The sequence below is a fragment of the Eufriesea mexicana genome, unplaced genomic scaffold (assembly GCF_001483705.2).
Source record: "Eufriesea mexicana isolate 0111107269 unplaced genomic scaffold, ASM148370v2 scaffold863, whole genome shotgun sequence".
Lineage (NCBI taxonomy): Eukaryota > Metazoa > Arthropoda > Insecta > Hymenoptera > Apidae > Eufriesea > Eufriesea mexicana.
The window spans coordinates 467,829-489,879 of record NW_016909035.1 but is presented as its reverse complement, the minus strand read 5'-3'; the positions used below and the strand labels follow the sequence as shown (position 1 = coordinate 489,879).

Sequence of the window (22,051 nt, the reverse complement as noted above, 5' to 3'; positions counted from 1 at the left end):
TCCTCGCACACCTCACCGCGTTCCGTATCATGCTAATGCCACGGCGGCGGCGTCGCAACGCCGCTATTTTACTATTCCGCGAAGCGTCGCCGTGCGGGACGTGTTCCCCGGCAACTTCCGAACACGTTTTCGCGGGTCGCGACGCCTGTCCGGACGAACGCTCGCCTAAAACGCAGCCAGGCAATCTCGTATTTTCTACCTCGAAGATGGATTGTTCGCCGAGATCTGATACGGCACTCCTGGCCTGTTCTATTTTCATAGATGACGGGACGAAAATTGCTCGAGGACGGGCTGGATTTGTTTTTTATCCACAAGCAGGTGAACAGTGGAGATTCTTTTTTATGAATGGGGAGCTGGGAATCGATAAAAGGGAAGTGCATCGGTGATTAGGGTGACACCGATCGGTGCAGTATGAAGTAGGGCTGGGTGCAACGTTCTACTTCTTCTAAAGGGTTGCAGAGTTTAAAATGAATTTTATAAAGTATAAATTGAGATATTATAATATTATTACGCATTAGCTTTCTAGGAATTTATTTTTCTTTTGTCAATCGTGTTTTTAAGTTTAAAGAAATTAAAAAATAAATTGCACTGTCGTATGTGTTTATATAAGAGATATTAAATGTAATCCAGTCGAATACGAAGATAGCGCGAAGCATGTGGTGCATGGTGGGTGTTCTTCCAAGTTAAATGTCACTTAACCGAGACGCGAAAGAGGATGGGTGGCCGCTTGGAAATTTTCACGAGAGTTTTTGAATCACAGTTTCCTACGATATTTCGATTTACTTGCTGGTTTCACATTATCAAATTCCATAATCTCCCTTGGCTGGCCCTCCTCTCCAACTATCTGACGTGTGACACAGCAACGGTCCAATCAACTGTCACTAGGGTTATAATGGGTCACTACTTTCTCCAGAACCGTTCCTGGAGGAACAGTTTTCACCACTTTGTGAACGGGTTTCTGACAGGGTTGGAGAATTAGTGTTTTTCGTGTATTGAAAAAATGGTGGACAGTTGTGTGTCCATCAGAGATCCAATGATATGGAGTTCGAGATAATTTAATCTGTCATCTTGTGTGAACCAGCTTTCTCTTGAAGCTCTCCTAGTCCAACAAACCATATCAACTAGTTGTGTGTCCATCAGAGATCCAATGATATGGAGTTCGAGATAATTTAATCTGTCATCTTGTGAACCAGCTTTCCCTTGAAGCTCCTAGTCCAACAAACCATATCAACTATAATCCGGTCTCGGTCAGGAGACACCCTGACCTAACATGGGACAGTGTGCGTCACAACTAATCAGTCAGTTAGCAGTGTTAAGGGTGTCACAATCGATCACTTTCTCCGGATTCTATTTCCTAGCAATTGTTTGACAACTATGGACTCCTGTAAGTGTTTCCAGAACCCCTATTCCTGTCACGTGCAGCACAGCGAGTGACTGAAATTCCAGCAATTACGGACACACGCCATCTGAACTTCAGAAAATAGGGGAAGAATTCCAACGATAAAAGGGAACACGAAACACGTGCATTCCCAGCAGTTGGAATTTCAAAAATAAAAAAGGAATATAAAAAGAGCAAGCACAATAAGGATACTTAAAAAAAACGCCAGCAATAAAACAGCCACTAAAGCCAGGAAGGTTTGAACAATAAAAAAGAATCAGTGCACAAGTGCACCAGGAAACAGAGATTTGAGCAATAAAAGAGGCAGTGGTGTGCAAGGGCACTTTAAAGGAGAACGCCAACGATAAAAGGAAAGGTGCAAGGACAACCGGGGAAAAAAGAATTCCGTTGATAAAAAGTACACACGCAGCACAATATGAAATACCAACGTGTAAAAATGGATAAAATAAAATAGGATCTGTGGACAGATGAAATTTCTCCGCGGATCCCGAGATTCGAAGGAACAGAAAAGAACCGTGTTAAATCCTTAAGACATCCTAACGGACACGTGTCAGAAATCCGAGAATGGCTTTAAACCGTGATGGAGAGTGGTACTATAAAGTTACCGATGTAAAAACGCCAGACAATGAACGCGAGCCATACACGACGAACGGGTGTACATAATTGAAAGGCACTCTTCTTCGATTTGCATGAAACCGTGATAAATCGACGCTGAGAAAATCGGTTACGCTATCTCCCATACACTGCGTATCGGGATACTTCTTACACTACAAAATTCACGAGTTCGCGCAATTTCTAAGACTCCGGACGAAAGGCATCGAGCACGGTATCAAACGGACACTCATGGCGCTGCGCTTTCACCGGAAAGTGGAGCACGTCGAGGGAACCTATGCTCGTATTCAATCTTCCTCGTCATAACTGCAAACAGAGCCGAGTTCTCGAATTACGTACACCTCGAAATCGCGAATAAAACTCGTTGCCGGATCGTATTATCGAGGCCTCGAGCCTCGCAACCGTCTCGGGCTGCCATTAAATCCGACCACTCTTCCTGGGTTCTCGTCGAACACTCTCGACCACTCGATCTTCCACCCGTGAACACCGATTCCGTGATGAATTCCAGGAGCTGCCTGGAAAGTCGCGCGGAAAATCACCTAGGAGATCAGCGGGGAAATGGCACCGCCGCGCCGAGTGCTCGTCATGTGGGGTAACAGACCCACTGAATACCAACGTGGTCTATTCGCGATACTTTTGCATAGATGATCGATAGCGTGCGGCCGATCCTCGAGAACAATTGTAGGAAGGGAGGAGAATCCGGGGAGGAGCGTGCATCGACAAACAAACGTTCGACGGTCACGTTTCATCCTGATGCGGCCCCGATACTGCATATTCCGTATCGAAAACATTATATCCTGCCCGGGGCGCACGTGCACGGCTGCATGCTTGGAATTCAAAGGCGACGAATCGATCAGCCCGCCGCGAATGGAAAGAGACATTAAAGAACTGGCTGGCGTTGGGTACGGAGGGTGAATTGGAATCAGAGACGGCGGGAAGGGTTGGAGAAATGGCGAGGCCGAGAACGAGGACGGGGAATAGAGGAGGACGATGAACGAGTCGATCGAGGCCGATTATCGCGTTCGGGTAGTAGTGCCGATCTCTCGAGATAATTTACGCGAAACGAGATTATAGTTTGGATCATTCCGTGGACCTTGGAGAGGGGGTTGGTCTACGTTTTCCTCGGATGTCGGTACATTCTTGGGAGCTTAACGAGGGGACTGGGTGGAAAATTCCTTTCCAATCCGTTGTTCCTTTCTTGAGCTAATGGTGAGACAAACAGACAGAGATCGTTTAAACGCTGTTAGTAATTTAACGATCGAGCTTTGGATAGAGATAGGAAGGACTTGGAGTTGTGACTGCTTGGACCTGGACTTGGACTCCTTAATTTCATCGTGTCCCGAGACACAGGGTCCCTCTGTACAGGGTGATTCAAGATACCTCTCCGTACCTCAGAAGTTCACAATCATTCGTCCCCTAGGGTTATATGTTTATGAACCACACTGTACATTCGAGAAGAGCGTGGAAAGAGCGACGAATCTTCTTAAAGCGAGCAACATCCGAACGAAAGCGTCGAAAAATATTATTTCGAGCGCTACACGTCGCATAGCAAACAAACCAAACAACGAATCTTGACTGTAGCAACACGGGGCAAAACGGGATACGATTCGCGCGGGTCCAAAGGCACGGGCGGGGATGGCACGCAATCAAGTAGACCGGGCCAAGTTACACGGTGATCGTTCGCGATAGAGGCGGTGGAACAAACAGCGGCGGGATTAGCCGCGTTTACGCGGCGAATCGATAACCCCGGCACGGCGGAGGCCGGTCAGGGCAAACACACGCGTGTGCGTGGCCGTGGATCGCGTGGCGATTCAAACAGGTCCCGAAAATCCGGTCACGCCGCTATGTATTACACGGCCGGGACGTGTTATCCGGCTTAGCCCTGGAAACAGCGGCGGCCTGCACGCTGCGAGCGTAAACCGAATGCAATATGCATGCCGCGAAACTGACATCCTTCGCGATAGATCCTTAACCCTTTTTCGTTTAGGGTGCCGACTATAATCGGCGTCCGCGTCACGACCTGTGTGTACAGGTGTCGACTATAATCGGCGTCCACGTGACGATCTGTGTAATCGGTGTCCACTCGTACACTGTGCACACTTCGCAGCGCGGTGCCTTGTTCTATAGTGTCTGACGAATTAAAGTAACTAAAGGGTTAAGAAAGGACTCCATTCGTCGTCCCATCGACTGTACAGATCGGTCTCCTCTTTTCCCAAGTGACACGAGGCCACAGAAGTCTAGACACTCCATTTTATCAGCGAGTTGCCCCCAAAGTACAGGTCTAACTGCCGAACAGACAGGGTGTCAGTGTAGAAACTGCGGAGAATGTTACGAATCCCATGCACGATCCCGGTATAAATCGCACCAGATCTCAATCACCTCGAACCCACCCAGTAGCCACTGCCTGGTAACCACCCGGAGAAAAGTCACCGCAGGAATCTCCGACCTCGAACAAACCCCGGGAATGTGCCCGCTGAACTCGGACCCCCAGCAGACTAACAAACCAATTACCAGCATGAGCGTGTTGACTGTCGATCGTGATCGTTCGTTCTTCCCCGGAAGGGTCCGCGGCTGCATGCTGGCTTGTGCATTTGGTAGAGTCCAACTAGCCTCGCCGTCGATCGATCGCTGACGAGAAGGATCCCTGGTCTGTTCACAGGATCTAACGTACGCGGAGGGCGGCCACAACTGGCGGAGCATAATCTTCTCGCTGCTGGTCATCGGCTTCGTTATCGCCGGGATCGTCACGGCCATTTACCTGCTCGGGTGAGTATCCAGTCCATTTCTTTCCGCTCGTTCCCTATCCTTATCGCTCCGCCGTCTGCTCGATGGCTTCCGGTAGAGGAGGATGCAGTTAAGCAGTTCGGAAACGCCTGATCCGGTGTAGACTCGCGAAATTAATCCGTCTCCTACCTCCTCCGACCCAGCTGGGTCTCCTGATCCCTTTATATTAACGACTCGCGAGTCGTAGTCGAAGGGAAATCAGGTTCATCCACGTGGAAATTCCACGGGGGAATTTCGTCCAGCTTTGAACGAAATTATTCTTCCCTTTCTCCCTCCCTGTCACCTCCGGGAGGAATTGGCAGAGAGTAGCAAGAGAGTCCGAACTATTTCCCGTATTTTCTCGTCCTCGGCTGACTCTGCCCGATGGAGAAATTGAATGCGTCGGTCTGTTATTTTTTAATTCGATCGTCTCGCGGTTGATCTCGCAGTTTCTGGATCCTAGGTGGCGCTCACGCGAGGAAGTTATTATTTCGTTATTATCGCGGAGAGTTTCGGCTGGATTTTGCATTTACTTCGTAACGAGGTTCCGCGAAGTGTAAAGCGAGGCTACTCGAGCCCGGAGACACGTTCAAACATCGAATTAGCTCAACACAGCTCGCGAATTGGCTTTTCGCAGTCGAGCTAGCTACTCGCGACAAATCCTCTCGGGCGTCCAGGCCTCGTCTCGCCGGAAAATCCGCGTTTTATCGCCCTCAAAGCCACCCCGAAACGAGACCAGCCATTCGCTTTCTGTAACATTACCCTCTGCGATCTTTCGAACGTCGTAAACGCGGAAGTTTCGACTCGGATCTTAAAAGCGTCGTTGTTTAAGACGAAGCTTAGCTGAGCCACGACTCGCGAGGCGATGGACGGATTGGTGAGATTGTAGCTAGAGGGTTGGTTGTCGAAGTGGATACGAATTTTCAGGTACGTCGACGAGCTGTTGTACTGGAGCGGCAGGCGGCTCACGTTAGACGAGTGCCTTCGTGATGATTTGACACCGCACAGGTTGTCACCGACCTGGGTTGCCCACGACAAGTTCGTCTACCAGGCCGACGACGGCTCCCTCACTCTCCTGGACACCAGCAACAACTCCGTGGCCCTCCTGGTCTCTAATCACACGCTCGTACGTATCCCTCTTTGACATTTCGCAGAATTTTGAGTTTCAACAACGTGTTCTTTGCGTATATTATAATTTAATTCGACGAGACAGGTGATTAGTCGAAGTGAGATTATACTCCGTTTAATAAGATGAGCGCGTGTGATCAAATTAGGGTTGTCTTCACAGTACTTGGACCCTATGATTACGTAGAACTCTGTTTGGAACAGTGGAACAGTGTGAATTCTGAACGTTCTTTCAAGACTTATAACTGAGCAAGTGTCATGAAGTGTCACGAAGTGTCAAGAAAATAGATTAATATAGTAATGGATAGCACGTTGTACAGATGGCTGTATACAATTGCACTGTTCACTACTAATAGTCTATTGATATCTGTAGCGAAAATTTCATCTGTTCACTGATCGCTCTAAAATTGCTATAGAATCTAGATGCTCAGTGATAGATAGCTGCAGACTACTTAATAGATCATGCAGATGTTAATGTAAACACTGGTATCTCGTCTCTTTAGATGGAGTATAGTTGTTCAATTCTACCCTGAAGAATAATCCCACGATTCGGTTGATGGGAGAAATTGGAAAAAGCTGTGTCTGCATCGAGAATACGAAAATCGATGAGATAATACTGTTCAATGCGAATTTCAACGTGTAATATCCATTGAGTAATTATGGTAGAGTTGCGTGAACACGAATCCGTAATCAAAATGGCTCCATCGTCCTCGGTTTTCGAAAGTTGTAATAAAAATTTACATAATACTTCATTTTAGACAAAAATCGCATGCTTTTAAAGAAATTCACCTTTTCCGAAAATTCTGGGTGATGGAGCAATTTCGATTACGGATTCGTGTGCAGGAAAATCGCCTACTGGATATTACAGATCGAAAAGAAAGTAAAAATTAGTCGAATCGTGTCAGTGTACATCCACAATGGAAAATGCCAAGTATTTTCGGCAATGGTGCGAAAAGTCGGTCAAAAATCACCACGGACAGTTGTTCGAAATTGCACGCGAAGAGGTGAGAATATTAATTCGAAAAATCCGCTGAAAACCTGTGAGAACCATTTCGAAAATCGCGTTATCCGTCATATCGAATCACTGGTACATCTACTCCTCTCCTTCCGCGAATATTGCTCTTCGATCGCGCGTTTCTCCATTCGCCATGGCGCGAAATGGCGATGTTTGTTTCGCCGGGAACAGATCGGGAAGCTCGAGTCGATCGTTGTAAATCTGCATAGCTTCGCGCAAGAGCCGCGTTGCATTTTAATCCTGCCATGCATCTTTATGAGCCCGGCGATGGAGCACTGACAGAAATTAGAGCAGAGCGATGCTGGCTTCCTTTAAAATCGGTGCAGGAACAGCGCGCGACGATTAAAATTGCTTTAAAATTGCCGCAGTTTAATTAATCGACGCAGACCGTGCGTCCAAGTGCAATGGCCCGGTTCGACCGAGCGTTCAAGAATAGAAGATTCCTCGGTCAACTTCAATTAAGTCTAATGCAGTTTCGCGGTCGGAAGACGGGGGCTATTTCTCGAGATAAAAATGTACAACGCGTGGCAAAGAAGTATCACCGGTCTTTCTCCCCCTCGAGGAATTTCCAGAGGGGCCAAAGGGGGCTCGTAAATTCGGCGTGCGGGCGAAATTAATTAAACAGGGGCGCGAGTCTGCGGCTGAATCCACCCCCGAGGTTAATCGCAATTAAACGCGAGGACCTCGATCGATCCTGGAAAAACTTCGGCGACCATCGCGAATCCGAATTCCGCAAAATCGCGGAATTAAGCGGGCGAATTAGCGGGAAACGAGAAACGAGGAACCCCCTTGCGCCCTGTGCACGGGAAACGGAACGGGGAGGCAATAAACGGTCTTAACGTGGAGTATCAAACGTCCGTCGTCCGTGGTCTTATCTATCGGAGAGGTGAGTCTCGCCCGCGGCACGCCATAAAACAAAGAGAGTAGCCCGTATATAAGGCAAAGTTCGAGGTATTCGCCGGTTTATTCAAGAGAAAAGGGGGTCGCTCCCTCGCTCGCCTCGGCGCTATTGCATTTTCCGCTCGGCGGAACGATCCCGCGTGCTCGTGGGGCGGGCGAGAGATGATCGTGGCTTGGAACAGAGGAAGGAAAAGGAGAGCAAGAGGACGAACGGGGAAGGGAAGATGGGAAAGTAAAAGAAACGAAATGGGAAAGGAGAAAACGCGGAAATACGCGGAACGTTCGCAGAAGGGGCACCCTTAATAGACGCGAGGTTTAATAGCCGAGGTTTAACGATAATTTTGGAACGAGAGTGGGGGGACTTTGGGGAGCAACGTCAATTTGCTGCTCGTTAACGAAGGATCCTCGTGGTCGAGGAATATGAAATGCTATTGAGGGTAATAATGCTTCCTCGCGGTTAACGAGCACGGGCGACGACGATCGCTGTCAATGCTTCTGCTGATTCCAAAGAAATTAAATGCTCGTCGACGAGTACAAGTGGCTCCTCTTGCCTGTAGATAGAGAAGTGTTGCTCCCGATGTTAATGGAATTGAACGTCGCCCGAGCGGAGGGCCCCGTTTGACGAGTGTGTGCGACCGTTTGATTCGAGAGCCTTTCCTCGCCTCTCTAGTCGCTTCATCGCTTGGGAATAAAAAGTCCTTGGACTGAGTACGCTCTCGTGCGGCCTCTTCGATACGGCATCAACGAGATGATTACGAAATGGGAACTCTTGGAAGCGATTCACGGCTGGCCAAGGTGGAACAGGTCCAAAATCCTCGTCCCCTTATCTGCCAAACACGAACAGACGAACCGACACGCCGCATTGATCTGGTGACCAGCGAAACATGCCGCGCCCGTCTCACTCTACTATTCAGATTCCAGTATCGACTTCTGCTCCACGCGTTCTAAGTTATTTCCGGTGTTATTCGTTGCTTCCGCCAGTAAGCTGTCAATAGCGTTAATAATTGCTGCCACGGGTTTCACGGGGTTCGTGATCGCGAGGGTGCGATTGGAGCACGTGGTGAACGTCAGACGTAGGGGACTGGTGCCTATGGAGGGAGACACATGGCGAAAATACGACTAGGTGTCTCTGATTTAAAGGGCCATTGCACGTGGCCCGGCGTTCCTAGTGGTTGTTCGCGAAAGTTCGAGGTTCGGCCGACTTTACGAGTACGGCGAACGGTCGTAAAGTTGGCGGTAGCGCGGGAAATGGAAAATGTATAAGCCCGTAAATCTTGGCCGGCTTTATTTCCAGAGACAGCTGAACGTCCAGGGCTACCAGTGCAGCGCCGACCTGCGTTACGTGTTGTTCAAGCACAATGTCAAGCCGGTGAGTAACGCGTATCCGATTTCGATGATCCTTATTGACCAGTCCATTGTTGACTTGATCGCGTTAAACGATGGGAAGAGAAACGACGGTACTGCCAATGTAATAACTGCCAATAAGCGAAATGAATTTCAGGTGTTCAGAAATACCTTCACCGCTTACTACACAGTCTACGACGTCACGAACGAGTAAGTAACGTGTTCGAGACGTCTAAATGCTGTCAAAGTCGCGATAATTCTGTATCGCTTCCAGCCACCATACGCCCCTCCGTCTGCACGCGTCGCGCAGGATGCAGCAAACGCGGCTGCAGCACGCCGCCTGGTTGGGCAACACATCCGGGCTCCTGATGATCTCCGAGAACGACATCTACGTGAGGTTAGCACCGTCCGCGGCGGAGGACGCGCGGATTACCGATACAGGTGTTCCCGGCGTGATTTACAACGGCGTGCCGGACTGGCTGTATCAGGAGGAAGTGCTGCCGCGGCCGGAAGCAGCCTGGCCTAGCCCCGACGGCACGCACCTCCTCTTCGCCTCCTTCAACGACACCAAGGTCACTGCCCTGGAATTTCCTTGGTTCAGCTCGCAGCCGGGTCAGGACGGACCCAGTGCCAGCCCCCTGTCAACGTCGCGAAGAGGCTCCTTCCCGCCATCGAGATCCGTCAGGTACCCTACACCCGGCACGCCCAACCCCGAGGTGGACCTGTGGCTGTTGGAACTCAGCAACGTGACCGGGTCCTTCAACGGAAATGGAACAACGAACACGTCGGCGCTGTTCAGGCTGAGGCTGAAACCGCCGTCTGCTCTGGATGGACAGTAAGTACCAGCTTGTTCGCTGCGCGAGGATCACGGATAATACTCTCGTCGGAGATCCAGCCGAGTATTATAATTTCGAAGATTCTTCCACGCGTGCCGTTTGGTCGTACAGATAATGGATTCGAATTGGTTTAAGAGAAAGTCTTCTTCATTTTTTTGGAGGGAGTATTATTTAATATCTGCGGGCTGGGTGGGCGACGACTCCAGCCAAGTGGCCGTCGTCTGGATGACCAGATCGCAGAATCTCTCGTTGGTGTCCGCGTGTCGAGCACCGATGTGGGAATGCGAGGAGACACACTCCGAGAGAGCGCCGGAAGGACAATGGTTAGACGCGCAGCCTCATCCCTTGTTCGCGCCTGACGGTGACAGCTTCTTGCTGCTGGCTGCGGTGCAGGAGGGCGACAAGGAACACTTCACCCACATCAAACACGTAACCCTGACTCAACAGAGGATAGCGGTCCTGTCGCACGGTCGTTACGAGGTGAGGCGAATTAATCACCAGCCACGATATCGGGAATTCGCGTTGTACATATCTTTCCTGGTCTGTAAGGTGAGTGAAATCTTAGCATGGGACACCAAAGCCCACCTGGTGTACTATCTGGGCACCAGGGAGAGAAGGCCAGGTCAGAGACACCTCTACGTCGTTCCTGATCCCACTGCTGACGATCCTCGACGTCTCGAGCCGCTCTGCGTCACGTGTGACCTCGGGGAGGTTCTCTGGAGCAGTAGGTGGGTCTTTAAACGCGACACAGGAATTCGGTATCTGTCGACTGCCTGGATGTCAATTGACACTGTGAACTTTGCGACAGGTTCTATTACACCAACTGTACGCACTTCAGCGCATCCGTGAGCCCAGCGGTAGAAAACGAGAACCAGGGTTACTACGTTCTCCACTGCGAAGGTCCAGGTCTCCCACTGGCCGGTGTACACCTGATGACCACTCACAAGATGATCCGCGTGCTGTACGACACTAGGATCCAACGCGGAGACAAGCTTTCCCAGCTGGCGTTACCAACTCGAAGAAGCTTCGAGGTACCTGTCTTTGTTTCAGACGTTTATGAGATATTTTCTCCAGCGGAGGCTAATCCGATCCCTGTTTAGGTGCCTCTACCTCAAGGCTGGAAAGCCCAGGTGCAGTTGCTGTTGCCACCCTCGTGGCGAGAAGAGCTCAGAGACGCTGCGTTCCCTGTCCTGGTTGAGGTGAACGGTCGTCCAGGCAGCGAGGCGGTGACCGATCGATTCAAAATCGATTGGGGAACCTACATGTCCAGTCACAACGACGTGGTGTACGTCAGGCTGGACGTACGCGGAGCCAGAGGCCAAGGGAAGCGGGATCTCTTCAGGCGAATCGGTGGCGTCGAGGTTCAGGATCAGTTGACAGTGCTGAGGCACCTGCTAAAGACGCTAAAGTACCTGGACGTCACCAGGGTGGGGGTGTGGGGTTGGGGATACGGTGGCTACGTGACTGCCATGGTGTTAGGTAGCCAGGAGAACGTGTTCAAATGTGGAGTCGCTGTGAATCCCATCGCGGATTGGCTCTATTACAGTGAGTTGCAGCATTTGCTCTCGGAGAAGGATCATTCTTGGAGCGTTTCTTCCAAGATACGGCGTTTCTCGGATAAGAATCCTTTTGTCCTCGCAGATTCCGCGTTCACGGAGCGAGTGCTCGGTGCCCCAGCGGAGAACTACAAAGGTTACGTGGAGGCTGACCTGACCCAGCGCGCGAGGTTGGTGCCCAGTCACAGCCTCTACCTTCTTCATGGTCTAGCCGACCTCACAGCGCCTTATACGCACGGTGTCGCCTTCGCTAAGGCTCTGTCCGAAGCGGGTATCATCTTCAGGTACCAGGTACGCGACTTGCCAACCTGTTTCGACGTCTACGAAATCGATAGGGGATGAAATAACCGATTGTACGATCCGACAGAGTTACGCGGACGAAGACCACGCCTTGTCGGGTGTCTTGGAACACGCTTATCGTTCCATGGAGGACTTCCTCGCAGAGTGCCTCGCCCTGGACGCGTCCTAGTGCCTCAAGCCGAACGCTCCCTCGTTGTCTCTAGCTCGCCTACTTCTCACACGTCCCGAATGCACGTGGATACTGGTGAAGAGGGCTCTCGTCGTTCAGGACTGGACTAGCTCGAATAAATAGGAGTACCGGACGTAAGCCGGTCCTGATCGTCAGGAATCGGGCGAACGGAGACGCGGATAGACGCGAAACAGTTCGGACGGAATAATCGTATAGCGAAGCGAAACGAGTCAAATTAATGCTAGTCCCCCGTCAGAGCCGACAGGGTGCTCGTGACACGGAGAAAGATACGCGTAGAAGACAAGCGGTGATGAGAGGGATGAGGTAAAGCTAGCGTTTGTATAAGTAAATATGGTTAAATAACGTTGTATATCAGCCGTCTGCATCAGCCTGCGGATTCCTCTTTGCTACGGGAAACTTTCACTTTGCTCTCTGGACGCGCACCCCGGACAAATTTCTAGTCTGTAATCTACCCCCGGCCATCCAGAGACGTGTCTAGCTAGGTCTGTATCGCGGTTGGGCCGCGCGAACGGCGCTCTCAGATTCCGCAAGCTCGGGACTCGCCTTGCGTTCCCTGCAACCCCCTCGTCCTCGATCCGACGGCTGTCCCAGCCGAGGTCCGGCCGGGACACCGCCTGACAGTCGGCGAACGGTGTCGTGCTTCTCGCGAGCTTGCAAGCTCTAACCATTTTTTATACAGCGAAACCTTCGGGATCGAGTGGTGATCGACGACACGCGAAGGATACCCAGCGAACGACGATCGAGCGTATCGAGCTTAGCGCGAGCTTGCAAGCTCGCCTCCCACCTTTTTTATATCGACCCTCCACCACACTCACACGCACACGCACACCCGCACACGGACACGCACACACGCGCACCGCTCGAGACATTCGCGTCGTTTGTATACCTTTCCGCTTTTGAGGACGTCGAGCTTATCTCGGAAGCTTGCAAGCTCCCCCCGCCTTTTCCACGAGGAACAGATAGTTATCTCCGTGCAGCTAGATCTATCACCGTACCAACGCGTCAGATCTACCCGGATCGAACGTGTCGGCCACGCACCGTGCAGAGCTTGCAAGCTCGCGTTACATCACCTTCTCTCTCTCTCTCTCTCTCTCCCTCTCCCTCTCTCTCTCTCTCTCTCTCACATCGGTGCCTCCCTACGCCTGTGCGATGCCGCAACGACACGTCCAGGGGTACCGACGTAACCGCACTTCGTCGTTTTAGAAAGGAAAACGCCTAGTCTTAAGTTTTGTGTTGTACAGCTTCGCGCCTAGTCTATGTACCGTAATGTTACTTACGCGTGAAGAAAAGGAGAAAAAAGAGAAGATCAGAAAAGGGAGGAAAGAAGATGTTACCCCGGCCCAGTCCTCCATTCTACACCTATCTCCATCTACCGTTTCGCCCTTCGATATTTGTATATATCCGTAACACGCGTCTCTCGAAGAGTCCCCTGGCGCGGGACGCGTTCCCTTCGACGAGGTTCGCGCGTGTTCCCGTTTGTCGTTGATCGTTTGTTGTACTATATCGCTAAGTTGTACTATAAACACACAGTTTCCAGATTAAATAACTATTATTAAGTAAGTTAAGCGACGCGAGGCTTTAGGATTAAACGTTCAGGTTCACCGTATACTTTTAGCTCGTTCGAGAGGACCTCGTCGCGGGCAACGGACCCCTTATCGTATTCCTTTTCTCTCGATCAGCGCGGACCGCGCGCAGGGCCCCGGGGGGCGCTCGCGGTCCACGCGGCGAAGATCGATGTTCGTTCAGACGCGGTTGATGTTGCAGGAAATCGTTCGAGATCGATCGGGCCCGCGAGATGCACGCGCGCGTCCGTCGGTCCCTTCGCTGTCGCGATCGATCCCGGTCACACCACTCGTCTGCGAGGATTCGCCGATTAACGAACGCAACTATACCTCTATGTGTCTTCTGAAATTTGTACCGTCATCGACTCGAACGTGTCCCGAATTAATTCGCGTGCCGAGCGTCCACGTAGCGAAGGGACCGACGTCCGCCCATATTTCCCGCTCGCGGGCCCGATCGATGCGGGACACTTTTCGACGGTTGATTAAGGGGATAAGAAAAAAGAAAAAAAGAAAAAAAGAAAATAAGAAAAACACACAAAATGTCGCGCTCGAACGAAAGAGAGTCGCACGTCGCCATAAACGCTGCCTGCCCAGCAGCCCTTAAATGCCGACAATCAAGGCTAGTGCAACTAATCAAACGATAATAAATAGAAACGGAGAGGATGAAGAAATTACCTAATAATAATTAACGAATTCTTAGATGAGTGATCGATGTGGTTCGTCCACGTCGGACCGTGCGTGGCTGTAGGGCCTCGACGAGGAGCCAGGTTGACAGAGAATTGCGAGAACACCCCCTCTCACGGGGGTGAGCATTCTCGTCGAGGGGATCCACGCTCGCGCGTGGACGGATTAGTAGACGTGGCAAATCGTTAGATCGAAATTACGTGCTTGATGTCGATCGTAGAGAGTACAAAAGGTGCAGCGTTGCCCGGCCAAGGAATCGTCCAATTATTCCTGAATTCCTTCACCCTAAAATTCGCGTGATCAGTCGTAGATGATTAATTCGAACTGTCTCCCAAATATACTACCAAAGTTGTCACGATGGTTAGATACGTGACGCGTGTTCAGCCTTCGATTCTCTAGGGGAAAAGAAGGAACCAAAAGAAGTTTATAGATATCTTTCCCTTTTTCTTCCATTTTTATTTTCCCTTGAGTTCCCGTAAATTGGTTCCTTGGTCGCGCGACACGGACAGACGCGTTATTGTTAAAACACATTGTAAAAGTTCATTTCTTCGTTGGGTAAGCCTTTGCCGCGTACGAATTCGCGGCAAGGGGGTAGTAACTCGAGAAACGTCGGGGGTAAGATGAACGAGAGGAGATCGATGAACGAGAGTCAGTGAGAGTGAGTGCGAGTGTGAGTGTGCAATCGCAATCAATTATTAACTTATAAATAAACGGCAAAGGAGAAAAAAAGAAGAAGAAGAAGAAGAAGCGCGGCGAACTTTAGCGTAGGCATAGGTAATCGGTCTGACGAACGGCAGGCACGCAGACAGTAAAACAAATGGAAATAAAACGACGGCGAAGAATGGCGAACAGCACGAAGTGGAAGGAGAAGAAGAACGGCAGGAAGAAATTGCAGGCACGCGAATCACGTGAAATTAAATCGCAGAGAGAAATAAATAAAATAAAAATAAAAGAAATCTTGGTAGCAGCGCATAAGGGTATCTATAAGCTTTTGGTAACGTATTATCGCCGCTAGGCTAAAGAGAATTAATTAAAAATAAAAACAGAAAAATATATATATATATTATACAATAAAGAGAAAATAACGCGACACACGATGAAAGAGAAGACACACAATCGCAGGACATCCAGATCGCAATGGCAAATTTGACGCGGAACTCGAGTTCAATGTATCGGGCCCGTGCGAACACTCGGACGAATTCATCGCGAGTTACTTCGACGAATGATTCGCCTGTCGACGTTCAACGATTTCGAGCTGACGAAATAGAGAAAAAAAGAAACAAGAGAAATTAATAGGAGATTACAAAAAGGAGACGAAGGAAAAATCGCGAGCGTTCGTATGAACCGTAATGGGGGAGAGAAGAAGGAAAAATTTACTGATAATAATAATAAGGCGACTATTTGAAATTATTTGGATAATCTGTGATACTCAGATTGACGATTATTATTCGGATTAGACGGCGTTTCGCGCGTTTTTAACGTCAACGGACAACACTCGAACATCGAGGTATTAATAGATAAGGTATCGATAAACGAAATTGTTCGAGGAACGCATGTTCCGGACCAAGCCCGAGCGCCCCGACGACAATCCACGCGCACTCGTTGATCGGTAAACACCTGTTTCTTGCCAAATCGTTGTCAAATTCCTCGTACATCTCAACCCATTAACCGGGAACGGGAAGCTGACTCGTTAGAAAATACTCTCTCAGAACACAAAACGATAGAATCTCGACAAATATTTAAAAATGTCAAATTTGATCACGATAAATCGTTATTATGCTTTCGCATGATCGAAAAAGAGTGCATTCCTCAGACATTCTTCGACACTTTGACTGCCTCCAGTTTCTCCTGTAACCCCACTGTGGCCATTGGTAACCGGAGTGCTTCGACTACTCACAATTGTAAAAATTGAATGAAAATTGACAGCTAGTAGAGTGTCAACCGTTACCAAGACGCCACCGGTGGTCACCCGTGACTGCCAATAAGGTAAACGCTCTATTGGCTAAGAACGACTAATTATTATTATCATTTTGCCATTACATGCTTCGAATAATAAAAATACTCCGCGTAATTTCGCCTTGGCAGTCAAAGAGTTAACCCGGTTAATGACTCCGCGTAAATAATTCAAATTTCGCGCGCTCAGCCGAGATCAAACGCTAATCTGCAGTGGAGAAAGGTGTCACTGAAAGTCTTCGTCATCTACTGCCTCCGAGAAAATCGAGCTAACCCCCTCTCTCCACTGCACCTACGTTTGCCCTCTGCTTTATAAAACAACCTGTAAAACGTTCAAAACAACCAACATAGATCCTTCGAATGAACGGAAGAAAAATCGGAGACCTGTTGAAAATTCCCTTCTCCTCGAACCTTCTTTCCCAAGACAGTTGGACGTGGAGTGGGAGAGAATGACCGATTGACAGCGTGGCGCGAAGATGGCGCCGGGGCCCGGTGGCCGGGAGTGGCCTGTGCTCGTCGCGACATCTGGCGCATATATCAGACCCCTCGATGCGCGGACAGCATCCAGACGGGCCAACTTGAAACGACGTCTGAATGATCAAAGATTCGGCCAATCGATCGCGTACTCGAAAGCGTTCCAGTCGATCACTGTCCCCTGCGGCTCGTTGAATTCGATCGTGCCGCGCGAGTGTGGCCGACGCGCTCGGACAATTGTTTTTTATATAATATTCGCTCGGATCATCCAGCGAGCGTGCGCGCGAGGGTGCCGCGAACAATGGTTCCCGAGAGAGACGGTGGCGCCCTCGACGAACGCTTCTCGTGGGAGGCGTAGGGCACGCGGATCGTTTCCACTCGGTTTTATACGACATTCGCACGGACCTGGAGACCGAACATCCGCGAAATCGGCCACGCCGACGAATCGATCGTTTTCAATCGGTTTCCAACGAAAACGCGGCGTTCCTCTGAACAGCGCGCGCATCACGATAACACGTTGAACGATCGGGACACCGTGTCCGGAGCTTTCATTTCAACCATACCGTGCCCGCGTGCTATGCACAGCGCTGTATATTTGTACATTCGAGGTATGGGGCACAGGTTCACCGAGCATGTACCATTTTCTTTTACCCTGAACATCGTGCACGTTTCGCGGCGTCGTTCAACGTGTTAGGGGTTTATTCGCCATGCGCGATATTTTCTACGTTTTAACGATAAAAAAGAATAAAAATATATATAACGGGTTTCCTTTCCGGATTAATATCGGGATGAATATCGAGGCAAGGGATCGCTGAGATCGTTCGAGGACGCCGATTTCGCGGATATCGTTGTAATTCCACGTAACACCCACGAGATAATCATGTTACTAAGACTCTGCGTTTTTTAATATCAGCGAGACTCGGCCCTGACCACGGGCGAACAAAAAGTGTTTTCAATAAACTGTTACATTACCTGAAACCATCTATCGTTCTCATTTCCCCCGTTTTTAGCCTGAACCGTGTCGCGAGACCGGGTCTATCGTCCATTGTTTCCCGAGCGGGCGCCGCCATCGCGAAATATTGCCGGAAATTCGCGCAGCAGCGAATACTTGGACACCACGCGTCACTCCCGTTCTCAGGCACTGGAAATTATGTCTCTGCGACGACCATGCAAGAGAAGGAGGATATGTAAATCCATGGGCCACTCTCGGATCGGTAAACGGGAGCATCTCTTCATGCTCACGAATCGTTGGTAAATCCTGGCATCCAATTAATCGAGAGTGACATGTCCGATTAATATCTGACGTTGCGCGCAGGATAAGCGAGCCCCTCCACGGGACCAGATCTAGGAGCGTGCGAGCTAAAGCCGTGGAATCAGCCTCGAACGAATCGGTTCCCTCGAAACAGTCATCGTCGTCGGACTGTAGCGTCGTTTATTTAGGATCCTATACGAAGACCCCCGAACTGATAGACTTAGAGAGTAGCAATGACAATTTCAATGCGGAGGTAGTCCAGCACAGCGAAATCCAATCTCAAAATTAGCAGTAAAATCGTCGTTTCTTTCGTCCTCCGTTAATACATCAAAAATTTTGGAATTTAAATTAGCATATAACAAAGTGTATCTTTCCACAGATAAAATAGACCCGTCCAGTAGTCGATTTCAGCAGTCGATTTAGAAAGGTACCAGCACACACCCTGACACCTGTCAAATTATTATTCGTAACGGGATTATCCATTTGTCCGTGAAAAATAAAGAAAAAGAAGCAACGGATTCGATTGATACGTAACTTCACTCGCGATTGCTACCAATTCCGAGGCATTAAATGTAATCGTCTCCTTTGATCTTGCAAGGCAAATAGGCGGCTACCAGGAATTTTCTCGAGGTGGAACACACGTTCTCTATCTCCGCCTTTCCGCTTCGCATGATCTCGAGCTCTCTGAGGAGCTCGGGGGTCATGTAAGGCCTGGCCTGGAGAGCTGTCAGTTTCGAGAAATCGAATTCCGTGAGGGGGACCCTGTTCACTGCCAAAGCCTGCAACTCCGACGGATGAACCCCCAGCCAGCGTACGTTTGAGCAGGCCAGGCTTTCCCTCTGTCTGGACAACGTAATCGAGCCGAAACTGGTTGAGAGAAAAGAAATTTTATCGTACATGATTTCTGCGTCATTATCAACTTCTCGTTAACCGTTTGTCACCTTCCCTGTGCTGAATAAATGCTACTACACGCGAACGATTTGTCAAAGCGAATGACTTCGATTAGGTATTTGATTTCCTAAGATTGGATTTACCGATAGATACACATGATGTCGACGCCAAAAGGATCCGCGTCGACGACTATGTAAACCGGAAGCTGCAATTTCTCTGACAGCAGCTTGACCAGCATCCTCGTCGCCACGTCCGGATATCCTTTGCCCGTTATCAGGATGCACTCTAAAGAGGAGGTGCAATTGTCCTCCAACAGCTTCTGAAAGACGGCGTCTTTCTCCACGATCAGCACCATTTTCGCCTTGGCGCGAACGGAAATTACGTTTGACAGGATGTGGGGAATAAGGGCGCCCCCTGGCACCCTACAGTCGATGATCCGATTGTCGGACAGTGTCAGCGTTAGCTCGCCGGCAGCTAATCCTTTCGACGTTGGCAACAGATCTGGATAATTCGTTTTCACGGTGAAATTGCTGTCATATTTCATTCGGCTCTCTTTTCACACGGTACTTCCTTCGTGCCATCCACTTTTAATTGAATTTCTGTGGCTTTTGACCATTTCCAACGCGTTAACTGTCACTTGGTGCACTCTTACTTGGTGCGATCAGGGTATAATAAAATTTCTATTATTCGTAGGTTAGAATGAATTATTATACAATATGACGAGAATAAAAGGAAAATTGCGTACTTTTCATTTCATTTGCAATGATTTCTATTTATTTATTCTGTGCAAATTTCCAAATAGCAAACAAAAGTGACTCAACACGACTTGTTAAATTAAGTAGCTTTTAAGATTTTAGTTGAATGTTAAAAAATATTGTTATTGGCACGAGTGTACAGTGTAAAAAGAGACCCGATGTAATTTGCAAATGGTGGACAAATTTTCGAATTTTGTTATTCGAGAATAAATGCGATCAAAGGAGGAAGATGTCGGATGAGATCCGATTAAATTCCGCAATGGGAAAGGGAACACTCACTGAGCTCCCATGGCGGGCAATTTAGCAAATTAGCAACGTGATTCACGGCCTGGTCCAGGTACCTCTGTTCCGGTACCAAGTGCCAGGTATTCTCGTTTTTCAGGTCGTAATACAGGGAGCGTCTGGTGACCGTGCAGTTGGTAATTAGCAAACGATGCGCCGTGGCCATTACGATCATGATTAAAGCGAACTTGTCTTTGCCTCTTTTGCTGGCAAAGTCGGCCAATGGTCTTGTTCCGTATCGCTCGGTTTCATCGGAATCCCGACCAGATTCCTCGTGAAATTGCGATTCGAAATCGGTGTCGTCGGATGTCTGCGTGTCCAATGATGCGCAGTTTCGTGGCAAAGTGCAGAAAATTTGCGGTAAACGACCGGAACATATTTGTTGGATCGTGGTCGCTGTCAAGTCCTCGATGCGAGCTATTAGTTGCTTCCTAAGTAGCATAAATTTGTCTGTTTATTGCACTATTTTTAATTTATTGCCTTTTTTTCATTTTTGCGTGGTTCGTGGAAATGCTAGAAGTAGCTGATGTTCACCTTGATTCTGTATTATCTACCACGGGTATGTCGATTTTCTTCTCCTGGACAGCTCGTGTTTGACTGTCGGTAATCCTGAACCCTCCTATACTCGCGTTTCTATTAACGTTTAACATTTTCTCTGCAACAAACAATTTATTTTATGGAACAAGTCGTTATTCGTTGATTTTTATATGGAAATTTTTTAAAATTTTGTTTATTATAATTGGTATTGTTGCTCAGGATATGATTGTTAAGTGTAGAAGAATATTTAAGATTCTTCACAGGGTTAATATATTTTATGGATTTTTCACGATTTTATGAAAAATTTTATAATTTATTCATGGTAATGTTGGATATTAAGCAAGATTGTGTAATCTGTTTCTTTGTCCACAGATGGCACGAGGAAGGATGTCGGCGTTTGATTCCACCAAACTTCTTTATCAACGTGATTAAAATACAAATCTACCTTTCCCAAAATTATAAATAAATTTTGCAACAAATATTCATTTGGCTACTATATATACAAATAATAAGTAACATTTTAACTAGCCAGAAATTTGATGAAAATACGGAAATAAAAATTCCTTTGTATACATAGATCTCAAAACTTTCTCAATTCTAAAAATTTTTCGCAATCGTGCTTCCAAATGGCTTCAGAGGATTTTAATCGAGATGAAATTATAAGGAAAGGGGTGGAAGACTGATGTTTATACTACCACAGAATTTTTATTCCATATTATGGAAAAAATTGTATTATTATCTCACAAATTAACTAATGCTTAAAACCAAATTGCTATATATAAAATTAATTTCCTCCCTCTTCCTTTCCCTCTAAATTTCATCTGATTCACCCACTGGATCCCCTAACTCACCGAATATGTCACCAAAAATTCTTTTTACTATCTCAAAAATTAACAAATGCTTGAAACCAAATTCCTATATTTAAAATTAATTTCCTCCCTCTTCCCTGGCCCCTAAATTTCGTCTAAATTAGCAACTGTATCCTCTCACTCACGAAATAAGTCACCAAAAAATTCCTTTTATTATCTCAAAAATTAACAAACACTCAAAACCAAATTTCTATATTCAAAATTAATTCCCTCCCTTTTCCTTTCCCCCTAAATTTCATATAAATCATCCACTGGATTCTCTCACTCAACAAATAAGTCACCAAAAAATTCCTTTTATTATCTCAAAAATTAACAAATGCAGGAAACCAAACTTTTGTATTTAAAATTAATTCCCTCTCTCTTCCCTGGCCCCTAAATTTCGCCTAAATTAGCCATTGGATCCTCTCACTTGTCAAATAAGTCACCAAAAATTATTTTTATTATCTCAAAAATTAATAAATACCCGAAACCAAATTTCTATATTTAAAATTCATTCCCTCTCTCTTCCCACCCTCTTAAATTTCGCCTAAATTAGCCATTGGATCCTCTCACTCATCAACTAAGTCACCAAAAATTATTTTTATTATCTCAAAAATTAACAAATGCTCAAAACCAAATTCCTATATTTAAAATTAATTTCCTCCCTCTTCTCTGGCCCCTAAATTTCGCCTAAATTAGCCATTGGATCCTCTCACTTGTCAAATAAGTCACCAAAAATTATTTTTATTATCTCAAAAATTAATAAATACCCG

The 22,051-nt window shown here is 47.9% G+C and overlaps 2 protein-coding genes across 5 annotated transcripts in view; one reads left to right on the top strand and one right to left on the bottom strand.

The window, feature by feature from the left end:
• Positions 1 to 17,458, top strand: part of LOC108547069 (dipeptidyl aminopeptidase-like protein 6) — a 33,587-nt gene extending 16,129 nt beyond the window's left edge. For 2 of the 4 annotated variants that reach the window (XM_017899423.1, XM_017899421.1), the window contains exons 2-12: positions 4,671 to 4,777; positions 5,702 to 5,900; positions 9,109 to 9,183; positions 9,316 to 9,368; positions 9,433 to 9,993; positions 10,153 to 10,474; positions 10,544 to 10,722; positions 10,803 to 11,025; positions 11,095 to 11,539; positions 11,636 to 11,841; positions 11,918 to 17,458. In XM_017899423.1, the coding sequence (XP_017754912.1) occupies positions 4,671 to 4,777; positions 5,702 to 5,900; positions 9,109 to 9,183; positions 9,316 to 9,368; positions 9,433 to 9,993; positions 10,153 to 10,474; positions 10,544 to 10,722; positions 10,803 to 11,025; positions 11,095 to 11,539; positions 11,636 to 11,841; positions 11,918 to 12,019 (2,472 nt within the window). In that variant the 3' untranslated portion in view covers positions 12,020 to 17,458. Of the gene's footprint in view, positions 1 to 4,668; positions 4,778 to 5,701; positions 5,901 to 9,108; positions 9,184 to 9,315; positions 9,369 to 9,432; positions 9,994 to 10,152; positions 10,475 to 10,543; positions 10,723 to 10,802; positions 11,026 to 11,094; positions 11,540 to 11,635; positions 11,842 to 11,917 lie in introns of all 4 variants that reach the window. The other 2 variants (XM_017899422.1, XM_017899425.1) reach the window with 2 other exon arrangements.
• Positions 17,459 to 18,531: 1,073 nt separating this feature from the next.
• Positions 18,532 to 20,543, bottom strand: mei-W68 (meiotic W68). The gene is made up of 4 exons (XM_017899405.1): positions 20,428 to 20,543; positions 19,891 to 20,324; positions 19,000 to 19,357; positions 18,532 to 18,832 (listed from the first exon to the last, which is right to left on the bottom strand). Exons 1-4 carry the CDS (start codon positions 20,541 to 20,543, stop codon positions 18,532 to 18,534), a joined length of 1,209 nt encoding a protein of 402 aa, XP_017754894.1.
• Between the last annotated feature and the right edge of the window lie 1,508 nt (positions 20,544 to 22,051).

Excerpts from the sequence above, each read along its gene's own strand:
- mei-W68 (XM_017899405.1), bottom strand. The coding sequence starts at position 20,543 with ATGTTAAACGTTAATAGAAACGCGAGTATAGGAGGGTTCAGGATTACC. Across the intron at positions 19,358-19,890 it reads TTGCCCGCCATGGGAGCTCA|ATCTGTTGCCAACGTCGAAA; the intron begins GTGAGTGTTCCC and ends CGAATTATCCAG. Across the intron at positions 18,833-18,999 it reads GACATCATGTGTATCTATCG|TTTCGGCTCGATTACGTTGT; the intron begins GTAAATCCAATC and ends TCTCTCAACCAG.